Raw genomic sequence first — 23,966 nt, 5'->3', positions numbered from 1 at the left:
GGACTTCCTGAAACCAATTGTATCATCTGAAAAACATCTCTTTTTTTCAAGAAACCACTCTATTCTATTATTTAAAATGGTATGAAATATTTTACACAAGCAAGATATAAGTGATATAGGGCGTAAAGCATTCATATCATTCAGGTCTCTTCCAGGCTTAAGTATGGGTATTAATAGAATATATTTCCATTGTTGAGGAGTAATACTGGAAGATAAAATTTTATTGTAAATATTAACTAAAATTTCTTTTCCCCTTTTTGGCAAATATTTTATCATAGAATATGACACTTCATCGTGACCTGGAGCAGTATCCTTAACCTTAATAGATTTTTCAAACTCATGTAAAGATATTTCTGCTTCAATTTTTTCATTAAAGGAAGAGAAATCTGGTTTATCTGGGCTAACAAAATAGGGGCACAATACATTTAAAAGATTTTCAGCTTTCTGTGAGTCAACATGGGTTATCTTGGCTGGAATACCTTTATACCATTTCATTCTATTCCACATATCACGTGCTGAACAAACGTCATCAAAAGAAGAACAAAATTTCTTCCAATGCTCGTTTTGTGCATTCCTGATGAGTTGTTGTGATATTCTTATTTCATTGTTTAAAACATCCAAGTTGCTTGGTGTCGGATTACGCCTAAATTTAGAAAGGGCTAGACGCCTAGAAGCAACTGCCTTCGATAGCTCCGGGCTCCAGTATGGTTTGGGAACGAATTTAGATTGTGGTTTAAAGCAAATTTTAGTAAACGGTATAAATTTATCTGCAGCTACATTGACTGTTTTTGTAAATAGATTATATAATTGTTGTACATCATAATCAATATTAAAATCAAAATTCAAAAATTCATTCCTCAAAAAATTTGTGTAACCCGGCCAATTAGCCAATTTAAAATTTCTACGCTTAATATTTTTAGGTACATATGATATGACGGCTTTTATTTTAATTATTAAATGATCACTTCCCATACATTCATTCGTTACATTCCAAGAAAAATTCAAATAAATATCATTCGAAACAAGTGTAACATCAGGTGAAGATTCTCGTAAAACATTCTCAACCAATTGAAATCTAGTAGCTCTTCCATCATTCAGAATACCTAAATTATTATCAATCAAAGAATCAAACAGTCTTACGCCCCTCATATCGGTCTTATTCGACCAAGCGGAATGATGCGCGTTGAAATCGCCCATTACGATAGACTTATAATTCATCCTAGCGAATAACAACTCCCAATCATTTTGTGAAATAGTAACATTACTCGGGCAGTATAAGGAATAAATATTTTCAACGATAGAACAGTTCTTAATTTTAACATGTATTATTTCTAAACCCAACGGAACATCACTAATAGGTACCTGGTATGCATCTATTGACTTATGCGTTAAAATAGCTACGCCCCCATAAGATGAGTCCCTGTCCTGCCGAAACATATTATAGTTAGTCACTTTGCATAGGCTTCCAGGCTGTAGCCATGATTCACATAACGCTACAATATGTACATTTTCTTGAATTAACAATAACTCCAGGGACTTAAGCTTAGGTCTTAAACTTCTAGAATTCCACTGAAATAGATTCAATGTTACATTGTTTGGTAAGCTATCCATTTTTAACAAACATATTGCAAATATTCTTAAATATTGATAAATCCGAAAAAAAGTCTACTACTACTAAAGTCAGCCACTCAATCACAGTCTTAATTACACACTTAATTTTATCAGATAAACTATTTCTTTGATTAAAAATTATCGTTTTAATTTTAGTAATAAGCTCTCTAAAAAGGCTTTTATCCTTTGATGTATGGGTATATTAAGAAGAGCTGGAACGTCAACACATTTACACATTGCACATGTTAGGCCGGGAGATACTTACACAAAATTTCGGGTCATTTGTAACAGGATGGCGGTCTAGAGGGGTCTTAGTACGCAATGACAAAAAGAAAAATGATGGTCAGAACGCTGGTACCGGCGGACTAGTCGCGTGGGCGTTAGTTACACTCGTCGGATAAATAGCGAAAGTCCTACGATTTGTAACACAAAAATTTTAGAATTTACCGATAGCCCTTAAAAAAGATGTACTGCGGTAGTGTCATGCCATACTTTGACGATGTGACTTACAGTCCGCCATACCGACGTGAATGCGTTGATTTAAAAAAAAACAATTCAACCATTTGTACCGGGCTAACTTTTGCACAGGTAACCATCGTCGTGCAGCCATTTACTAAAATCGCCATGCCATACTTTTCGGACGATTCCAAATGGTCGCCATACCGCGGAAAATCTGCAAATTTTTGAATTTTTTTTTCTCGTCAAACGTTTTGTACCATCCTACATTTTTTTTTCAACAACTCCTGAATGATTATAAATAGAAGTGTGATAATGCCATACCTGTGGGAGGTGACGAATGTGTATAAGATTGTATTGTAATTGATTTCTATTTTTTTTTATTCTTATATTAAGATTTTATTCGTAGCACGATTACGATTACGATTTGTACGATTTGTAGCAGTATGGCACTAATTTTTCCCTCTATTAAAAATATGGCAAATATAATAATGGTCACGTTGCATCATATACTTTCCAAAAATGCCGTACTGGTACAAATCGCCAATTCTTTTCATTTTTTTTTACGTCTTGGCTTAAGTCTTACAATCATCCGCCCCATGTTTGCATTCTGCGATATTTTTTTCTAGGTAGAATTGTATACAAACAAACAGAATATAATAATCCCATACTGTAAAAAATTATTTTACGTATTGTACAGTCGTATTTTTGAAACGTGACGATTAAATTAATTTTTCAAGTATGGCAGCACTTTTTCCCCCTACTAGAAGTATGGCAAATATAATAAATAATAATGGTCACATTTTATCAAATACTCTCCAAAAATCCAAATGCAATACTGGTACAAATTGTTTGGCGAAAAAAAATTTTTTTTTTTGCAGATTTTCGGCGGTATGGTGGCCATTTGGAATCGTCCGAAAAGTATGGCATGGCGATTTTCGTAAATGTCTGCACGATGATGATTACCTGTGCAAAAGTTAGCCTGGTACAAATGGTTGAATTGTTTTTTTTTTTTAATCAACGCATCGCGTCGGTATGGGGGGCTGTAAGTTACACCGGAAAAGTATGGCATGACACTACCGCCTACATCTTTTTTATGGGCTATCGGTAAATTCTAAAATTTTTGTGTTACAAATCGTTTGACTTTCGCTATTTATCCGACGAGTTCGACTAACGCCCACGCGACTAGTCCGCCGGTACCAGCGTTCTGACCGTCATTTTTCTTTTAGTCATTGCGTAATAAGACCTCTGTAGAACCGCCATTCTGTTACAAATGACCCGAAATTTTCTGTCAGTATCTCCCGGCCTATGTATGTGTCATATTTTGCAATTGTTTATAAATACAGGGTGATGTAATTGGTGTAAGTAGTACGAATATCTAAAAATCTATGAAGAATTTTGTGATACAGTAAATGGAAGAATTATAGACTATTTTACAGTATTTAATAAAATCATTTAATTTTTTGTTCATTTTCATTAGAAATGTCAATTTTTCTCACCAAGGTGGAAATTTGGATGATAAGGATCTTGTTAGAAAAATATAAATTTTGACTAAAATCGGCATTTTTTTTTCAAAAATCAAATTACTAATTAATAATCAGAGTTACCACATTAATAAAAAAAATAAGCCAAACTTTACACAATTTTTACCTACTTGATGCAATCCTCAAAGATCATGGACATAGTGTATTGCATACCATCCAGAACTCAACCCAATAGAGTTACTATGGGGCATAATTAAAGGGAAAGAAGCATCACAAAATGTGAACTTTAACTTGAAAACTGTGGAAGAATTATTTAGAAAGGAAGCAAATGCTATTAGTCTGGATATGTTTAGTGACGTTTGGAGAAAGACGCGAGAACATGAGGAAAAATATATTCAACTAGCGACCCGCCCCGGCTTCGCACGGGTGCAATGCTGATACTAAATACACTACAGAAAAACTTTTAACGTTGTATATAAAAACATAGCGGCCCGGCCGGCCGGTATCGCCGCAAACGGTACGCCCCGCAATTTTTAAATCTGTAATATCTTCGAAAATATTCACTTAAATCATACGGTGTAAAGGGCCATATAGATCTATATTAAATGAACAATGTATTCAAGGTATTTAATTGGTTAAGGATTAATGCTGTATTGGTTAAAATCGCTTCGAAAATTAGCCATTATTTGTCGTAAAAAGTAAATGACAAAAAAAAGTTATTGTGGGTTATCCATAAGAGATAGACATATGCCATCGCGGACTTTTCTGTAGACCTTTTCAATGTGTACAATACTTAGTACATTACTTTGATAAAACTCGTAGGGTTCAGCCTGCGTTTGCAATGTAAGCGGATAAAATGTAATTATTTACGACATCACATTAGAAACCTCAAAAATAACAGTACTTCTCCACTATTTAATGGATGTTATTATACATATAAACCTTCCTCTTGAATCACTCTATCTATTAAAAAAAACCGCATTAAAATCCGTTGCGTAGTTTCAAAGATTTAAGCGTACAAAGGGACATAGGGACATAGGGACATAGGGACATAGGGAAATAGGGACAGAGAATGCGACTTTGTTTTATACTATGTAGTGATGATTAGAACCAAAAGTAGATAATTACACTGACTCATTTATAATAACATTAAGAAATTCCGACAACGAAACATTGAGTTCTTCGAGCGATGAAAGTTACAGTGAAGTAGAAGATTACGATTATGATTAAATAGATTCTTCTTCTTCTCTATAGATACTGCTTTCTGAATTGGTGGTAAATGTTAAAACTGTTAAACTGTTATGACGATTCAAAAGTGCTTCTAGAAGAAGTCTAATTGTATAAATGTTTGAGTTTGAGTTTAAAACCAATAGTGTGAAAATTATACAATAAACATGTACCTAACACATATTTGTTAGCGCGTATTGGTAGGTATTACGTACTTACTACAAATATAATATTTCTTAGATAATATCTTTACTCGACCAAAGTCAGGAATTAAATTATTATTTGTTAATTGAATGATTATTAATACTTTTATCCAATTGATTATTATTAGAATAACTAATTAACTTCATCAATTGATTTACTTTTAAATTATAATTTTACAGGTAAATTATGAGAGCTTTCATAAGTAATTATATTTGCATATATATATATCTACAACGCACCCATTTTACAATTCAAGTCTAAAATGAAACTAGAGTCGCATTTATTTTTGAACATACTGTAAGTGAAATTGCATAAGTGTGAGTACTGTGAACATGCCAGCTTTCCCTAATTGACCGATACCTTCACCGTCCTTATGATTTTTTGAATTATTAATGCTACACTCGTTTAAACTGTCAGACTCAAATTGATTCCAGTCGAAAACCTCCTTTTCTTCTTCTACTTCCTGTACATCCATAATATCAATATTCTTATAAGATGATTTTCCTTTTTTATTATTAATATTATGTTTCGGTGTTTGAAGAGCTTCCGCATAACTTTTATTTGACTTATTAGCGGACGACGCCACATACTCGTCATTTTTCAGATTAATTGTAACCGAATCATCCAGTTTGTCTTTATGCGTGTCGTCAATTTTTTTATAATCCACTCTATGGATAGGCGTAGGAGGGACATACATAGTTAAAGCCTTTCTATAAGTGACGTTAAATTCAGACATTAATTCTCTCACCCGCTTTTCTCTCGCGTAGGTAGGACATATTCTAGAGAACGCCGTATGACTTCCCCTGCAATTAGAACACTTGAAGATAGTAGTATCACAATTTTCATGATGATCTGCACACTTTGGGCATATTATTCTATTTGAAGGACAAAATTTTTTTGTATGTCCGAACCTCCAACAATGCGTACACTGAGTCACAGGAAATATATACGTATCCACTTTTACTCTCAACTCGTATATGTAAATAAAAGGCGGAAGCGTAGGGCCCTCAAACCCAATTCTAACACATTCACTGGGGATCCACTCATCACCAGACCTCCGGTTTAATCGCCTGATGTTAGCTATTTTAACCGGGCTATCTATTGATTTAAGTAGGTCTTCATCTGGTAGATCAGCGTCAATGTCCTTTACAACTCCATACGAAAACCCAACCTCCCACACTTTCGACGAGCTCCATCCCATCTCAACAAATGCTTCACAGCTCAAAAATTTTTCTGCACAAGTCTCCGTAGAGAAGGTAATTATAATTTTGTACGGATTCGTGTATTTTATTCGTAAAATACCATTAATGCAGTTATCTTTAAATATATTCGCTAATGCATACTGCTTGGGAAATTTCTCCTTGCACGTAACGCTAATTTGTATGTCCTCTAATGCTTTTTTTTTAATTTTTCTCGAAACTTGGGTCCATTCTTCCTCTTGTTCATTGTCTGATTCTCTTCCACGCTTTGTCGGTTGTAATAAAACCACATTCCTCTCGTCGTTCGATTGGTGTAAGTCCTCAATAGCAAACATATTATTCAACTCATAATTCTCATTACTAGGTAGGTCAACATTGCATTCTGTGCTCTCCGCCATGATTCATAAGGCGCATAATGCCACTCGCGCACAACGCGAATCTCGCGCACAACGCGAATCTCGCCCGAACGCGGTAATTAGTTATCACAGAAATACGTATAATACAATAGTACAATTCACACGTGCACTCAGAAAGAGATAAACGCTCGAACTCTGAAAGACAGTTAATTGATATCCAGACAAACAATGTCCAGATTTTTGAAATTCAAATAAATGATATCCAGCAAAACGTAATCCTTCCAGGGGGTCGCAGCACGAACCTAACCTAACCTTCTGATTTCTGAATAGATTTTAACACTTTAACCTTTCTGTAATGGGCAAGAAAAACAATAGCGAGTCGGTTCTGGCACTCGCCGGCCGCTGCCGCGGCACGCTCGCTTCGCTCGCTCGGCTCGTGCATGTGGGGTCACAGTTCAAACCTAACCTAACCTACTGAGTCGAATTTGACACTTAAACCTTTCTGTAATGGGCAAGTAAAACAAAAGCGAGTCGGTTCTGGCACTCGCCGGCCGCTGCCGCGGCACGCTCGCTTCGCTCGCTCGGCTCGTGCATGGGGGGTCACAGTTCAAACCTAACCTAACCTACTGAGTCGAATTTAATACTTAAACCTTTCTGTAATAGGCAAGTAAAACAATAGCGAGTCAGTTCTAGCGTGGGGGTCGTAGTTCAAACCTAACCTACTGAGTCGATTTTGACACTAAAACCGGTCTGTAATGGACAAGTAAAACAATAAATTTACTTACTGACAATGATTATTTTCAGTCGATAGTAAAGGTATAATCACGATTGTATGGAAATCAAATAAAAATATTATGAAAATCTGGCAATAGTTTATCTGTTATACGATTATATGGGAACCAAATAAAAAGATTATGAAAATTTGGCAATAGTTTATTTGGAAAATGGTTCGATGGGAAACAAAAAAAAGTATTCTGAGAATCTGGTAAAATGAGATCTGTATTATGAGAATACGGGAAACAAAAAAATACTTTTTAAAAATCTGGTTTTGATGCATCTGGAAATTGATTCATCTGGGAAATTAAAAAAGGAATTTTAAAAATTTGTCATTCATTACATCTGTCTTTTAAAAGTTCTAACAACCGTTTTCGGGGTTTTAAGATTCGGGTAATAGAAATTCGAGTTTTTAATAGGTTACCTTCAAAAACATCTTTTAAAAGCAAGTAAGTGAAAAAACAAGTATAATATCTACCAGCCGTACCCAATTCACAGGATAGTCTTGGCAGTGAATGAAAGGACCTTGGACCCAGTGCCATTGAAATGTTTGCAGTAATAGCTTTCCTAATCTTGACTGTCGAGGTAGTAAGAAAAAATTTTATTCAAAGGCAGAACGAAATCTCTTTGACAAGAGTTATTAGTTTGAACGTTTGAACACTTCACAACCTTCTAGGGCTGTACAGCTAGGAAGCCGAATTCTACAAATAAATTTTAATCACAGCTCAAACAGCTTACGTTATTTCAAGTAAAACAGTCATAAACAACCGGCTCTATTGCCTCGAGTTCATTATAATAGTACCCAAGTGGAAGAAACCCTCTTTGCACCCAGACCTCAAGAGGCGTGCTACTATCAGGATAAGTCCTCACAATCGTTCACTGACAAACACGCACAGGTTCAACTCCAAAGCAAATACAGAACCTACAGCTGAAAGTATGGCTCATTTTGAATAGGTCAACCTGTTGTACACCTTGATGGACAGCTTAAAAAAATAAACATACATAGACTGCTGGTGGCCACTGACCAGGCTATAAAAGGATGCTAAATACTTAGCTAAATTATGTATAACTGACGGTTTAGTACACTATTCTTATACATAAAATCAGTCGGTTTGTATTAAAATAATATTTTATTAAAATTTCATCTGATCATTTAAGCAAACATTACCTTAGGGTATTTCCTTAGCTAGAACAAATCTTTCAAAATTACAAATCCGGAAAGTAAGGAAGGTTATTCAAAAACTCTTATCGAGATATTTTTAAAATAAATCAGCATAATAAAAATAATTATTTAACTATGTGATTTATAAAATTAATAAAAAATTGTTTGCATTTATTAACGCGCAGCTACTATACTGTTATTAGCTTTTGGACGTGTTCTCTATTTATTCCTGTTTACATTGCAATTCAAAACAATGGGTCGAGAGTGAAGACGCGTTTACCTCGCATTCCGCAAGTTAGCTAAATTATTGTCACATATTATGTAAATATGAATCCAGTTTCAAGCGCATTTTCCAATCCATAAGAGGTTCTCTGACTAATCTGTTTATTACTACACAGCATCCGGTGAGACCAGCTACAGCGGCTATCATAGGTGGCAGGGTAAAGTGAGCTCTTTTAGAGTGGAGTTTGAAATCTGGGTAATGTTACACAGTTATAGTAGCATCATCAATCTATTTGGAGAAATATCTAGTTATATCTAGATATGTTTATAAACATTATTATTTACTTAGAAATTTTTAAAGAATATAATAAATTCGATCACAAGGTGGGATTCGAACCCCCGTCTTTCCGCCACAGGGTGGAATTATTATTATATTATTGTCGTAGTGTATCTAATACTAATTCGTCATTAGTAATCACAATCGAGATATTTCAGCCTACTCAGGTTTAAGTGCATATTATACTGATTAAAATGTTGTCAAGATATACTTGTAGTATATTTATGGATGTATTTTATGCACGGTATTGAGACAAATTTTCAATAATTATCAGTCATGATTTTATACATTATATACTTTGTTTATAGGATGTATGTAAGCTTTTTGGGGCATTACTCTATCACATTGTTGCATCTTATTCATCAAGCCACCAGGAGATATCAAACAACTCTCTCATAATGGACTACGGACGTCAAACGGAACACATAATATATAAATTTTACCTTAAAATAAAATTTGTATTATGTTTCCTAAGACGTCCGTAGTCCAGATAAGGTCTTCCTGGTGTTATTTTTGCACCATTCATTCCGTATCATTTATGAGACGAACAATGAGAATATTTCTGGTGGCTTGCCGGAACTGTGGTGAGTTTTGTCTCCCACCACTCGCGGCGCTGGCGGCGGTACCACGTGACGGGCTTAAAACTAGCACCATCTAGCGACTTCACGGGGAAAAAGGCGATGTACTCTCATAATGGACTACGGACGTCTTAGGAAACATAATACAAATTTTATTTTAAGGTAAAATTTATATATTTTGCAGACTGGCAACCACAGGGGCGAGAACGACAAGTTGCAGCCCGCGGGCTCGCCCGACGACACGAGCGATACAATTAAAATTATTAAACTCGAGAAGACTAATGAACCACTTGGTAAGTATTTAATTTTAACCTATAATTTGACTTACAATTCATTATTAAACACTTGACCGTAATTTGAAGCTTACTTCATTGAGAAGGTACCTAGCTTTTTCCGCCTATTTTGCCCTCTCTTTCCGTTGTATATATGCTATCTCTCTCGCACACCTCTCCACCAGGTGGCGGGGCGCACGATAATGTGCGGGCGCTGGATGTTTTTTCAATCGTTAATATTACTTTTGTGATTATTTGATATTACTAGATATATCAAATACCCTCTCTTGTATATAGATATTTTTAATATTTTATTTCATTTTTAATAATGTGTTTTTATTACAAGGGTACAAGTGAATTTTTCGTGGAAAAATTACAATTAATACTTAGTATGGATATGAGCCAACTCAAAGCTTTACAGGCATACAATCCATTGCTACGACTTTATTACATTGTCGTTATCGCTAGGAACGGTTCGGAATTCCTATCATAGTTTATTACTAAAAATTATCGAACGAGATGAGTCAGCTCCAAGAAGTCACGACATGTCAGAACACGTTGTGATATTATTTTATAAATCGTACGGGAGTTACCGCTCAACTGAATAATGATGGAATTCGCTCATGTATAGTAGATACGTACCATGAATGTACCACACATTCAAAACTATCCGTAGTCTATACGTGTCCTTTTATGAGTATTATTCTGATCCGTTTTTATGTGAAAATAGACATATTACACACGGCTAATTTGATTGAAAATTACGTTTCCTATGTTTCAAATGATGCAACTTTTTGTTTAAACGAGTAAGTACCAAAATTTTGCAATTAAATTCTTTGGTTTACTGAACTTGTGCTGAAAGGGTTACCGTATAATAATTATCGAGATACCTTAATATAAATTAGATTTAGATACATTTATTTCAAAGGATTTACAATTCACTTCTAACGTTTTAGAATAATATTATAAACTTGTACACCTTGACAAAAAGTAAAAAATTGCGGGTGAGTGGAGATTATTTTGTTCAATTAAATATAACGTCCTACGACGGTATGGTTGCGTTCGTAAGGAATGTTAACGGATATAAAGCAACTAAATGTTACATCGATTGCATGAACAAAAATAAATATGAATCGAAGTTCATTTTAAAATTTAGTGAATTGATTTGAATTATGAATTTATTAAATAGTTAGTTCTTTTTTATATAAACATAATAATTAATTACCATTGTCAAATCAATTCTTATTAATTCATCCTGGACAGTTGTCGCTAACATTGGAAAATAAGTTAAAGGACCTTGTTAATTGCTATATTATTTAAATGATTATTTACTGCTAATTTTGGATTAGCACTAAGGTGTATTCTTGCTCGAAGCAGAATACATAAATGTGGCCACTACTCTTCGCAGGGGTTAGCCAGGTCAAATCCACCCTCGCAGGGTGTCTCTTAAGCATTTTTTGGCAGGCCCTACTTATTTCTAGTTACAAACATCCCTCGCGCAGCTGTCGCTCGCAGGGAAATGGTGCAAATATATATCGGCCCTCGCGGGGCTTTGATTACAACCGTCCCTCACGGAAAAGATGGTGCAAATATATATCAGCCCTCGCGGGGCTTTGATTACAACCGTCCCTCACGGAGAAATGGTGCAAATATATATCAGCCCTCGCGGGGCTTTGACTACAACAGTACCTCACGGAGACATGGTGCAAATATATATCAGCCCTCGCGGGGCTTTGATGGCGATTGGTGCAAATATAAAAAGGATTGATCATTAAAATGATCATAGATATTTGTTTTCGTCAACGAGGACCCACGAAAGAAGTTTTGGATATGACCGTATCGGATCTTCACTCTTCTAAGGTAGGTAGAAAGAGGTTTTGAAATCTTCTTCACAGTGGGCAGTATAGTAATATGACCTAATAAATACAATAAAGGTTAGAGACGTCAAATAATGGGCGCATGAAATTGATACTTCGTATCCTAAAAGTTTACGCTTCAGGAATCAGGAAACCACCATTGGTTTACCAATTATGGAAATTGGAATTGAACAAATCGTATTTACCAATGTAAAGCCTATTCACAACAAAGGAAGGCGAGTCGGATCAAATATCATCTCGCAGATGATTTGTGGCGGTGGTTTCGAGGATTGTCACCAAGCCTTGTGTCAACGGTATGTTTGGTATCGTCATTCAATGGCACTAGCCTACCAATTTTCATATAAAAACATCGGAAGAGATTTTTTAATCGCAAAGCGATTGAATGTAACAAATGACGATTGATTCAAAATCAAATTTCAAATTTCAAATTTCAAACGATTGATTACGTATATTTGACCTCTCATAGGCCTATTTTAGTTGCCCGGTCTTGTAGGCAATTTATTTGACTCGTTTTTCAACCCATTTGACCTCATTATTGCACCCATGAGATTTTTTCTTCAGGGCTCAAACAATAAATCGCTGAGGGATTAGGATAATCGTTTGTTAGACAAGTTTCTTGTCATCCCACCAGGATTATTATATTGTATAATAAAGTTATATACCTACAACTATTTACGTAAAACGTTTAAGTACTCAACGAATACTGAGAATACTGACTGTTGAGTTACATAGGATAGAGGATAAATAACGGAAAGTCAATTTATCCAAACAAAAGCCTCTTATTATTAGATATTACTTGGAACCCCTACCCCAACGAGAAAGCTCTGCCAAATGACTGTTCATTTCTTTGCTTTGAGGGGGGGGGGGGGGCAATAAATGAAATGCAGTAGGTACAGACTATACGGCTTTTAAAATATAAGTCTGGTAAGCGAACTAAACTTTGCTAGTTTAGTTCTTGCTATATCGCTGTCCGTGGCTGCCTCGCGTGTTTACGGATGAATAAAGTAATGTCCTGTCTTCGCATCCACAGCTAACTGTCCTATACTGTCATAATCTTAACACAGATTCATTGGACATAGCTCCCCACGAGCTCTGTTCTTCATTTTTGCACTCGCACAACTGTGGACAACACGAGAGCAATGCCTGCATTGGTAGCAGTTACAATCAAGGGCTAGCAAGGTAGGCTAGCCATATTACGGATGTTGGAACAACCGACTATATTTAGGGCAATTTGCTTTGTCCAGTGTAACGTTTAGACTGTCGTAGCATTCCTACGGAACAAAGATGGGATCAGATCTGCATCCTTAATGAAGTTAATCGAAAGGAGATACTTTCAGACGACGATAGTATTCAAAATCCACCATATTCCTGAGCATAATAATGCATAGTTAAGCTTATAATCTCTCTTGCCATTATCCTGCAGCAGAATTCCTTGGCGATAATTTGTTCTCGTAATGCTGGGGCCACACTAACGTCTAACGTCTAATGCCCTTTATCGCGATAATTATTCCGATAATTTTTAAGGCGTTAAGTGGGTGGCTACACTTGAACGGTCAACGTGAATGCCGATTGTTGGCGATAAAAACGGCGTTAATTTTACTAAAATTCTAGCAAGATGGACGTAGTGTGACCGCTTCATTGCGTTAATTCTCGCGATAAAGCTATCGCCTCGCCAAACGGCAATGTTAATGCCCATTATCGCGTTAATTAATGGCATTTCCCGTTAGTGTGGCCCCAGCATTAGAACGAGCGAGGTTGTTACGATAATATGAGAAATCCTGTCAGTTAGAGACCTGAACGACGCGATAGAGTACCGCTATTTCAGTAGTAGTAGCACCTAGAAGGGTGAAGGTATTCTGGAAAGCGGAACTGAAGGCCCGGTCAGCAGCACCAGCCACCTAATAGACAGTGTTCAGTGCTGCACCACTATAATCTGCAAAATGACTCTGACGGTATAAAAATGTGGAGTACATTTTCAAAATATCAAATGATATAGTTGGAATAAAAATCCAATTTGCCTCCGTCTACCCAAAAGACGTACGGAGTAGCTAGTAGTAGTTGGTTGAATTATAATAAGTATAGTTAAAATCCTTTATTACTGACTGGATAAATTTGGCTCTTTTCCTATCTGACGTTCATATAGCTGTTGACTGCCTAGTGTTATTCACAAACACTATTATAAATAAGTCACGTTATGTAGTCCCGAGACTTTCGGTATATAAGTTCTGATGTAAATCATAATTATATCTTAAAACTGAATTGATTAAAAGTAACGTACTTAGCTGTAGTAATTGCAGTTTTGGGACACAGATAAGCTCTTTATCATTTTAGTCTCTTGAGTTCAGTATATTTGTTTCCAGTACAGAGTTTATGACCTATCAGTTTTAAATAAATAATTCATGCATTGTACTGAAAGTACCAGCCATGTTTAGATTATGATTGCGACGTTGGCTCTAAAGTCTAAACATTAAAAGATACCGCACGGTTTAGTTGGATGTTAAAAATCTGTATTATAATTTAAACCGTTTACCTGTTTTGATATTTTATTGCCTTATTCAAGGGGTGACCTTACTTCTGACCCCAAAAGTAAGGACCAAGGTCTCTTCTTGTCCGCTTGTAGCAGGTTGGGTTAAAACTGTGTGAGTTGAGACATTTGGTAATTCTATGTTAAGATGATTCAATGATGCTTCTGCAGAGTTCTAATTGAATAAATAAAGGTTTGAGTTTGAGGTATTTTTGCCTCGTCGGGATCAGCTGTTGCTTCATTTTGTAAGTAACATCTAAATGCGTAATTGAAAGTCGTTACTGGCGCTTTCGCAGATTTACGCTAAAGATAGTGGAAATTGTAGTAACTTTAACTTTTCAAGCCCAAAAAGGTTAACTAAGGTACGCTTGAACCAATCTCATAAGTTCTAATACTTTTAATCATTATGATTAACTTTTTGGTTCTTATTTGATTAACTTTTCATCTGGGATTGTTAATATATTATATAATATAAAAATTTGTGTGATTTATTAGTAGGTATACTATCTGCACACCTTACTCTTTCAAATAAAGAAATATAAGTAATTACTTATGTATTCAAATTCACATTGGCGTCACATTGTACACCAGGTGGGTAACAAACAGGTCTCAATGAAGTAAGCTTCAAATTACGGTCAAGTGTTTAATAGCTGTGTTTTACCTGAAAATAAAACACATATTAAATACTTACCTATATTTGAAGCTTACACTTAACGTCCACCTGTTGTGGATTTCGACTCAATGAAAAAACATCCAGCGCCCGCACATTATCGTGCGCCCCGCCACCTGGTGGAGAGGTGTGCGAGAGAGATAGCATATATACAACGGAAAGAGAGGGCAAAATAGGCGGAAAAAGCTAGGTACCTTCTCAATGAAGTAAGCTTCAAATATAGGTAAGTATTTAATATGTGTTTTATTTTCAGGTAAAACACAGCTATTAAATTGAAATTTTGGACAAATTTTTACTGCTATTAACAGACAAACAATATAAAAATTCCGATTTTTTTTTAATGAAACAAATGTAATAACATATTGAAACACAAAAAATACAAATCAAATTCAATTATTAAAGTCTCTACCTATACAAAGACTATTTTTTTCCTAATACAATATTCATGCGCTACGTAAATAAGTATAATTATACATTAACTCCTAAAAATAAAAAATAGATAACAAAATGAGGAAAATATGGAAAAAAATGTACTTCAACTTATTATTATGTTATTTTACAGGTGCTACAGTAAGAAATGAAGGTGAAGCAGTTATAATCGGCAGGATAGTGAGAGGGGGAGCTGCGGAAAAGTCAGGGTTGTTACACGAGGGAGATGAGGTAAGATTTACATGATTTGTAGAAATACTATTATTTAAGCAAAAATATTTATAGTATGTAGAATTTTTCAAATTAGAGATAATAAGTGACCATGTTATTTGATAAATTTGTTTAAAAAAATTGTTCTAAAGCTTTGAAAAAGTCGCCCAAAAAACGTACCTGTTTTTTCTATATCATTTTATTCACCATCTCACTTCGATAAATCCTATGATTTAACGGTAATAAATAAACGGTTTTTACAATTATATATACGGAGCCGTATCACTTGAACCATATACCGGGTGTAATCGTTAAGTGTGCACAGGCGATTATTCCGTAACTATTACAAATATCAAAAAACTTTAAACTGACTATTGAAAGTACTATACCTAATGAGTAAAATGACAATTATAACTTTTTTAAAATAAAACGAGAAATTTCCAAAAATGTTACATGAAACGCTCCTATACATTTGATTTCCCATACATTTTGTATTCAAAGCAAATGTTCGAAATAACATCCATGTAATGGATTACCATTGTATTCCGCATCGAGCTCTATTAACAGTTTCTAAATGAACTTTCATTAAAATTTCCGAAGTAATTAAAGCACAAAATCAAATAAAAAGCAAAACCTTCCATATTAAATGTTTGGAATAGTCATATTTCATACTAAATGTATGGGGGCGTTTCATGTAACATTTTTGGATATTTCTCGTTTTATTTTTAAAAAGTTATTATTGTCATTTTACTCATTAGGTATAGTACTTTCAATATCAGTTTAAAGTTTTTTGATATTTGTCATAGTAACGGAATAATTGCCTGTGCACACTTAACGATTACACCCTATTGTATAGCAAGTCTATATCAGCTGTATAACTGTAACTCCAGCTCCTGGAGGTGAACGGGGTCAGCATGCGCGGCAAGTCAGTACACGAGGTGTGCGGCGTGCTGGGCGCGCTCGCGGGCACACTCACCGTGGTGGTGTGCGCGCGCACCGCGCCGCGCCCGCCCGCACCGCACCGCGTGCTGCACGTGCGCGCGCACTTCGACTACGACCCCGAGGACGACGTGTACATACCGTGCCGCGAGCTGGGTGAGCACACACACACACACACACTGCAATGCATACACAATAAATAAATAAATATTATAGGACATTATTACACAAATCGACCTAGTCCCACAGTAAGCTCATTTAAGGCTTGTGTTGAGGGTACTAGGCGACGATAAATATAATATTTGATAAATACATATATAGATAACACCCAGACCCAAGAACAAATAATTGAGTTCATCACACAAATATTTGCCCTGACCGGGGATCGAACCCGGGACCGTCGGGTCAGTAGGCTGCAGTTACTTTACCACTGCGCCAACCGCGTCGTCGTCAATAAATTGACGCTCGATTATCGCTATTGATCGCTCGTTAGCTCGATGGAAAACCACAAAACACACACAAACTATGTGTTAAACCCAACTACATAATACATTTTTATTATTAATCCCACCAAAAACATAAACTATGTAAAAATGGAAGCCAAGTTCAGTCGTCGACTTAATTCCAGAAAAAATAATTGAGATCATGTGCCAAGTTCTGTAGACAGTCCAGAAATTTATTTACAAAGATGTATTAAATTCTTAGGTGAACTGAAAACTCGATTGCTTTATTTTCCCATATAGAACAACGTTTATTCCAAAATATGACTTTTTTAATTTGAATAATAGAATTATTTTCACAAAGCAAACAACTAATAATGACCTATCCCATAATTTGATCAGGCTAGTTAGCTATGTAGCAAATTTGGTTTGTTTAAGTTTAATAGTTTTCGAGTTATAAGGGGGTGAAAAGTGGTTCCAAATATTCGTGTGTAATATACACACGGCTGCTGCTCGCCAGTTCTCTTCGCTTGAACTTGGCTTGACTACCGCGTGTCTAGATACTCAACTATATTGTGCTTTGGCTAAATAAAAGGAAAACAATTCCACTTTTATTTAATCTCGCTTCAAACTACCACTACAGCAATAAAATAGACTATTATTTACCTGATAATCAAAACTAATCCCACATACGTAAGGGGATTCTAAAGCCTGTAACACAGTTTTGAACTAACACAGGCTTTAATTTCTCCAAATTTTTAACTGTATTTTTTTTTTTAAACTTTTTTTTTCAATTTAGCAATAAATGATAGTTTATTTATAGAAAGGTTATCTGTAAATACCGTTTATGCAAACTTTGTAATAGTTATTAATGATTAAAGATTGTTTTTGTTCTAATACGATTCCAGGTATAAGTTTCCAAAAAGGCGACGTTTTACACGTAATCAGCCGTGAGGACCCGAACTGGTGGCAGGCGTTCCGCGAGGGGGAGGAGGACCAGACCCTCGCTGGACTCATTCCTAGTCAAGCTTTTCAGCACCAGTGAGTTTTTTTTATTTAAACACACAAAAATGAATAAAGTTGGAAAAAAAGACGGGTTGCACTCCGGGAGTGCCGGCAAAAGTGAAAACTTGATTATTAACGTGCAGCATGTTTGATATTTTGGAATGGTATCCGTCTTACGCTTTTTCAATCAGGTCACGTGTCCTGACGCGAGTTTAAGATTTTATACCCATTACAGAAAAAGTACTCAACGCCGCTGAAGAAGTTTTCACTTCAAAATGAAGTTACCTTTCTTTAACCAGTTTTTTTAGCCGACATTTTTATTAAAATTGTATTTGTTTGCAAAAAAAACTTAATACTTTTTAATTTCTATTAAGTAAAATTCTTGTTATATAATTTGTTTTAAACATTATTTAATGATTTTAATCCACAATTTTTAACCTATCTGCACAGCTAAAACACATCCATCCTCCGAAAAAATATTTTTATCTTTCCAAGATTAATAATTTCTCAGATATATAGTGTTTTTTTGAAGTGAAACTAATTTAGGTGCGTTAAGAGTAAAATTTCAAGGTCATGGCAATATCGTCACGTCATGGAGTAAGGCGATGATTTTTTATAAATCAGAGATTCAAAATCTTGCCAAAGAAGTTTCACTTCTGACACGTGTGCTATTCATACACGCTCTTTATTATTTATTAAAAGTTGTAATTTATTCTTCCAGACGTGAATCAATGAAGTTAACATTAGCGGGCGAGGTAGCGGCGAGAGACAAGCCACGGAAAGGCGGCACCTTACTTTGTGCGAAGAAACCGCCAAGAAAGAAAAAGGGCAAAAAAGCCACCAGTGAGGCTGGATATCCTCTGTACTCTACGTCTGGGGCTGATGGTGAGTTTTATAATTATGTTCAGATCTGTATTTATAGGGAATATTATTTTTTCGAAATCAGTATGCAAAACTCTTATTGGTCCCTTTGATCTTTGACATGTATAATGTATAACTGTATATAACTCTGTACATTGTACAAAACACCCTGTAGATAATAGTTAGCTTCTCTAACATTTATCGGTACTGCGCCGTTGCCACACTTCAGTCTTGTAGATTAGTAAAGTAATTATTATAAATGGTCTACTGGTCTATTTCGTTTCCGTTTTTGTATTCAATCGAAAAATGATCAAATTTTTTATTGTTTCAAAATATACTGCTAATAATTTATTATGAATGTGAACCTAGCAGTTACTTAGCCAGTTCAAAAAACATCTTTATAATATAAGCGTTAGACTGTGATATTCAACGCCAAACGTTGTTTATGAGAATGAATTCATCCCATCAATTACTGTCTTTAAAAAAAGAAGGGTTGCACTCCGGGAGTGCCGGCAGAAGTGAAAACTTGATTATTAACGTTGAGCATGTTTGATATTTTGGAATGGTATCCGTCTTACGCTTTTTCGATCAGGACACGTGTCCTGACGCGAGTCTAAGATTTTATACCCATTACAGAAAAAGTGCTCAACGCCGCTAAAGAAGTTTTCAATTCAAAAATGTGAAACTTCTGGCGCGTTGAGCGTAAAATTTCAAGGTCATCACATTACCATGAAATCATGGACGACGGCGACAATGCTGAACTTACCAAAGAAGTTTCACTTCTGACGTGTGCTCGTCACGCTCCTTTTCAAACTCAAACATTTATTTATTCAATTAGACTTCTTCTAGAAAAATTTTTGAAACGTCATTACATATTTTTAACATTTACCACCGGTTCTGAAAACAGTTTCTACGGAGAAGAATCGGCAAGAAACTCCATAGTTGCTCTTTTTAATCATGTCAGTTTTACAATTTTACAAATTACATATGTAACATCATATATTATAGTAATATGCCAAAGAACTGTCCTGTGGTTTTTACGCGACAACCCTCCATGCGTTTTTATCGTCCGTTTTTATATTCCTTAATACTGTAATAGGCTCTCTGAACTAGAACATATTTTATGTAAGTTTTTAAATTCAGAACTACTAAACTCTTTAATATTTTTTTTTTCAATTTCCATGTTCAGAATACGAGCAAGAAGAGATCCTCACATACGAGGAGGTGGGTCTGTACTACCCGCGCGCGTCGCACAAGCGGCCCATCGTGCTCATCGGCCCGCCCAACATCGGCCGCCACGAGCTCCGGCAGAGACTCATGGAGGACACGGCGAGGTTCGCTGCTGCTGTACCACGTGAGTATATAAAACATAAAAATATGTATATATATATTTGCCAAAAAAATTGGTTGTCTGTAAAGTCTGTTTACTGATGATAGTTGAATGTGACAACGTCCGATTGTGCTTCTTTGTCGTTCATTCCGCGCTCTCGCTCGCTCTTCAAGCCTTACATGGAACGCCTCAGAGCGAGGTAATGCCGCATGAGTCATGTTTTTTCGGGCGTGCAGTCGGCGCTATCGAATTATAAGACGTTGTCACGTCAATAAAATATGTATATTTGAAAAAAAAGACGTATGTTACGCGTATAGATAGGCAGATGTTAAATAATTACTATTATTTCTAATAAATATCTTTGATTCCAGACACATCCCGACCTCGCAAAGACCACGAGGTCCCCGGGCAGGATTATCACTTTATATCGCGGACGCAGTTTGAAGCAGATATATTGAATAGAAAGTTTGTGGAACATGGCGAATATGAAAAGGCGTATTATGGTGAGTGTTTATTATATATGTACTAGCTTTCCGCCCGCGGCTTCACCTGCTTTGGCTAAAACGTTTTATTAGGTCTATTTTTGTTGTACAATAATTTAAAGTTTGTAGAAAAATTACATTGGTCATTTAATCTGTGTCTTACCTATACCTAAAATTTGAATACCATTTATCAAATTTTTGAAAAAACTTGAATACCATTATAAAGTTAAATTTTGAAAAAGAAACATCTACGAAAATATACTGTAATAACATATTTATAAGAAAATAGTTACTAATCATAAATCTATGTTGTCTCTTGTCCCTTTTCTTTTCCAAGTAGACAATACTCGTAACATTGGTTACGGAAATCTATTTACCGCCTTAGTTACCACCAGGCATTAATCTTCTAATATCGTAAAAGAAATGTTCTAAAATAAATAAATAAAAAAATAAAATAAAAATAGTTTATTTCGTTTCTAAATTTTACACAATTTGAAATAGTAGGGCAAGTAGTAAAATATTTGTTTTCTTTTCCAGGCACATCACTAGAAGCGATCCGCGAAGTAGTGAACTCCGGGAAGATATGCGTCCTAAACCTACATCCGCAGTCGCTCAAGATCCTGCGAGGGTCTGACTTGAAGCCCTACACCGTGTTCGTGGCTCCACCTAGTTTGGAGAAGTTACGGCAGAAGAAGATCAGGAACGGAGAGGCTTTTAAGGTAAGGATTTTTTATGACCATTTTTCTTATGAAAAATGTTGCTGGAAACTTGGTGTAAATTTTTATGTTTTAAAAAATGTCTATGTTATTTGTTGTAACTTGGCACTTGTCGCTCTTTAGATGAGGACTTTTCAAGAAGCTTATATCTAATACACTGGAGATTGCACTATGACCATTAAATTGTAACAAGAAAATATGACGTTGAATGACGCCTGTATGTTTTTTTATCCCTTTTACACCTAACTTGGCCATGTTAGGGGTTAGGCATATTTTCTTGTTACAAGTTAATGGTCATAGTGCAATCTCCAGTGTATTAGATATAAGCTTCTTGGGACTTTTCAACAATCTTTGCTCTGCAACCTGTAGGTTCAATTTTGTTGCTAAATTAATAATAAATATTTTATAAATTGTGTCTGTAATCATAAATGTATTCAGTAACACACTTTTTTTTTGTCAAGAGAAATTTATAATTACTAAAATTGAAAAAAAATACAAAATCACAACGAGACATACTATTATTAATATGAAAACATGTCACAGTATTAGCATATATTGTTATTTATTAACATTTACTATTCCTCATTTACAGGAAGAAGAGCTAAAAGAGATAATAGCGACAGCCCGGGACATGGAACTCCGCTGGGGACACTTGTTCGACATGATCATCATTAACAACGACACACAGCGTGCCTACACACAATTACTTAACGAAATAAACAGTCTCGAGCGCGAGCCGCAGTGGGTGCCCGCACATTGGCTCAAGCACACCTAGCGGGACCTGCCCCTTGTGCCCCGAGTGCCCCGGGGACAATTTCGGCTATATGTGCCCCAAGAAGTTGTGTGTCAAATGGAAAAAGTGCCCCAAGATGTGATTCATGTGAAAAAAGTGCCCCGAAAAGTTTTGTGTCAAATGGAAAAAGTGCCCCAACATGTGATTCATGTGAAAAAAGTGCCCCAAGTAACTGTGCCTCAACTGCCCCTAGTTGTATCCCATAATATGCAAAAAGTGCCCCGAACAACTGCGTCTCAAGTCGTTGGGCTGCCCCATGTGCCACACGTAAATCTGCCCCAAGTAGCTCTTTCCCTTCACCAACTGCCCCAACAGAAACTAGATCAGTCAGATCTACGGAAGCGACAATGGTCGAATCAAGTGAAACAATCACAGCAATTTTCCCAAGTGCCACAAATGTCCCATATATTCCAACCTAATCCTTTAGGAAACCATTCCATTGCTTGCAAAACTGATAGAGATGTGGAACAATGTGATTATAACAATGATGATGATGAAAAGCTTTGTGATGAAGAAAACGCTGGTGTTTTCAGTACTGATAACGAAAATATGGAAAGTGATCGACATGTAACTAATTTTGTTGGAAATAAACTGTGTGATTCTGTTGACAACAGAAATATGTTTTATGAAGAAAGGAAACATAATTGTTTCAGGACTGATGCTATAGGGAATGTACTATGTAATTGTTCTGTTGATATCGGAAATTACAAAATAGTCTCTGAAGTTTTTAATACTAATGAGGTCGAAATTGGTTCAACTGATTTTGTTAGAAATGTTGAACAGCTTGAAAACGCTGGTAAAACAAAACATCAAAAGTTTAAAATCAGAAAATATAAATCAAAAGTTCAAAATCTATCTCACGTAATAAGCTTCAATGATTCTAACATTACCAGTAATGATCCAATTGAAAATAAACAAGATTTACATATTTCTGATGAACCTATATCTGATTTCGATAAAATTCCAACTATCATTCAGAGACAAATTTCCGATAACAACAGACGTGTTCAATCATTTTCTGATGTCAACAGAAATATCCTTAAATTTGTCCTCGTGGGTCTGGTGACGCGAATGGTTATACATTTGCTTGGAAAGTTCGTAGGCGCGATAAAAAGTTCTGTTCATAGAGTAGCGTAGACGAATGAAAATTAATAATACTATGTATTTAACGAGTACTTTGAAGACTGTTCTTAATTTATTTCAATTTAAATCGATATTGATTTCATTTGCGCATCGAGAATCGCGCATTCGTAGAACGATATTTGTTTCGAATATTCCTTATTTTGATTAAATTAATCGTACACATGTTTTGAAATTATATTAAATGCACTGGCAATAATTGTCGTGGAGTGTCGGCGTAGGTGATAAAATATATTTGTATCTGTTTTTCGTGTAACAACTTTTAATACTGCCTTAAAATTTATAAACGTTAAACATAGTTGTTTGTTAAAATTAGAATATTCAATACGATCATTTGGGTTCTAGCTAAACACCATCGTTGAAACGCTTCTAATTTTAATGAATCATTAGGTAACAATATAACCAATACTCGTCATGTTCTTGATGGATCAATATTTAATCAATAACGTTGTTAATATTCAATAAAATAATAATTTTCTATATTTAGAATCATTTATCTGATTATAATTGATCTTTTGTAATAACAAAATAAATTATAAAATATTAACTGTTAAAATTAATATGTTTTCATGTTATTGGTCGTTTTTATATTCACATATTATATATTTAACGAAACTAATAAATAAATATACTAACGAAATAAAACTATAAAACTATACATAATAAAA

General features: G+C 35.3%; 1 protein-coding gene across 4 annotated transcripts in view; it reads left to right on the top strand.

Annotated features, from left to right (window-relative positions):
* Positions 1-23,129, top strand: part of sdt (MAGUK p55 family member stardust) — a 130,646-nt gene extending 107,517 nt beyond the window's left edge. For all 4 annotated transcript variants that reach the window (XM_089697636.1, XM_089697639.1, XM_089697637.1 and 1 more), the window contains 9 exons: positions 9,795-9,903; positions 15,516-15,613; positions 16,483-16,687; positions 17,880-18,012; positions 18,698-18,861; positions 20,027-20,191; positions 20,539-20,670; positions 21,187-21,368; positions 21,958-23,129. In XM_089697636.1, coding sequence (XP_089553762.1) covers positions 9,795-9,903; positions 15,516-15,613; positions 16,483-16,687; positions 17,880-18,012; positions 18,698-18,861; positions 20,027-20,191; positions 20,539-20,670; positions 21,187-21,368; positions 21,958-22,140 — 1,371 coding nt within the window. In that variant the 3' untranslated portion in view covers positions 22,141-23,129. The remainder of the gene's footprint in view (positions 1-9,794; positions 9,904-15,515; positions 15,614-16,482; positions 16,688-17,879; positions 18,013-18,697; positions 18,862-20,026; positions 20,192-20,538; positions 20,671-21,186; positions 21,369-21,957) is intronic.
* The last annotated feature ends 837 nt before the right edge of the window (positions 23,130-23,966 follow it).

Source organism: Colias philodice, chromosome 7, assembly GCF_061535455.1.
Source record: "Colias philodice isolate Cphi_HAF_F1 chromosome 7, ilColPhil1 Martin Lab GWU primary, whole genome shotgun sequence".
NCBI lineage: Eukaryota > Metazoa > Arthropoda > Insecta > Lepidoptera > Pieridae > Colias > Colias philodice.
Note: the sequence above shows the minus strand (reverse complement) of the source record. Positions and strands in the feature narration are given on the sequence as shown.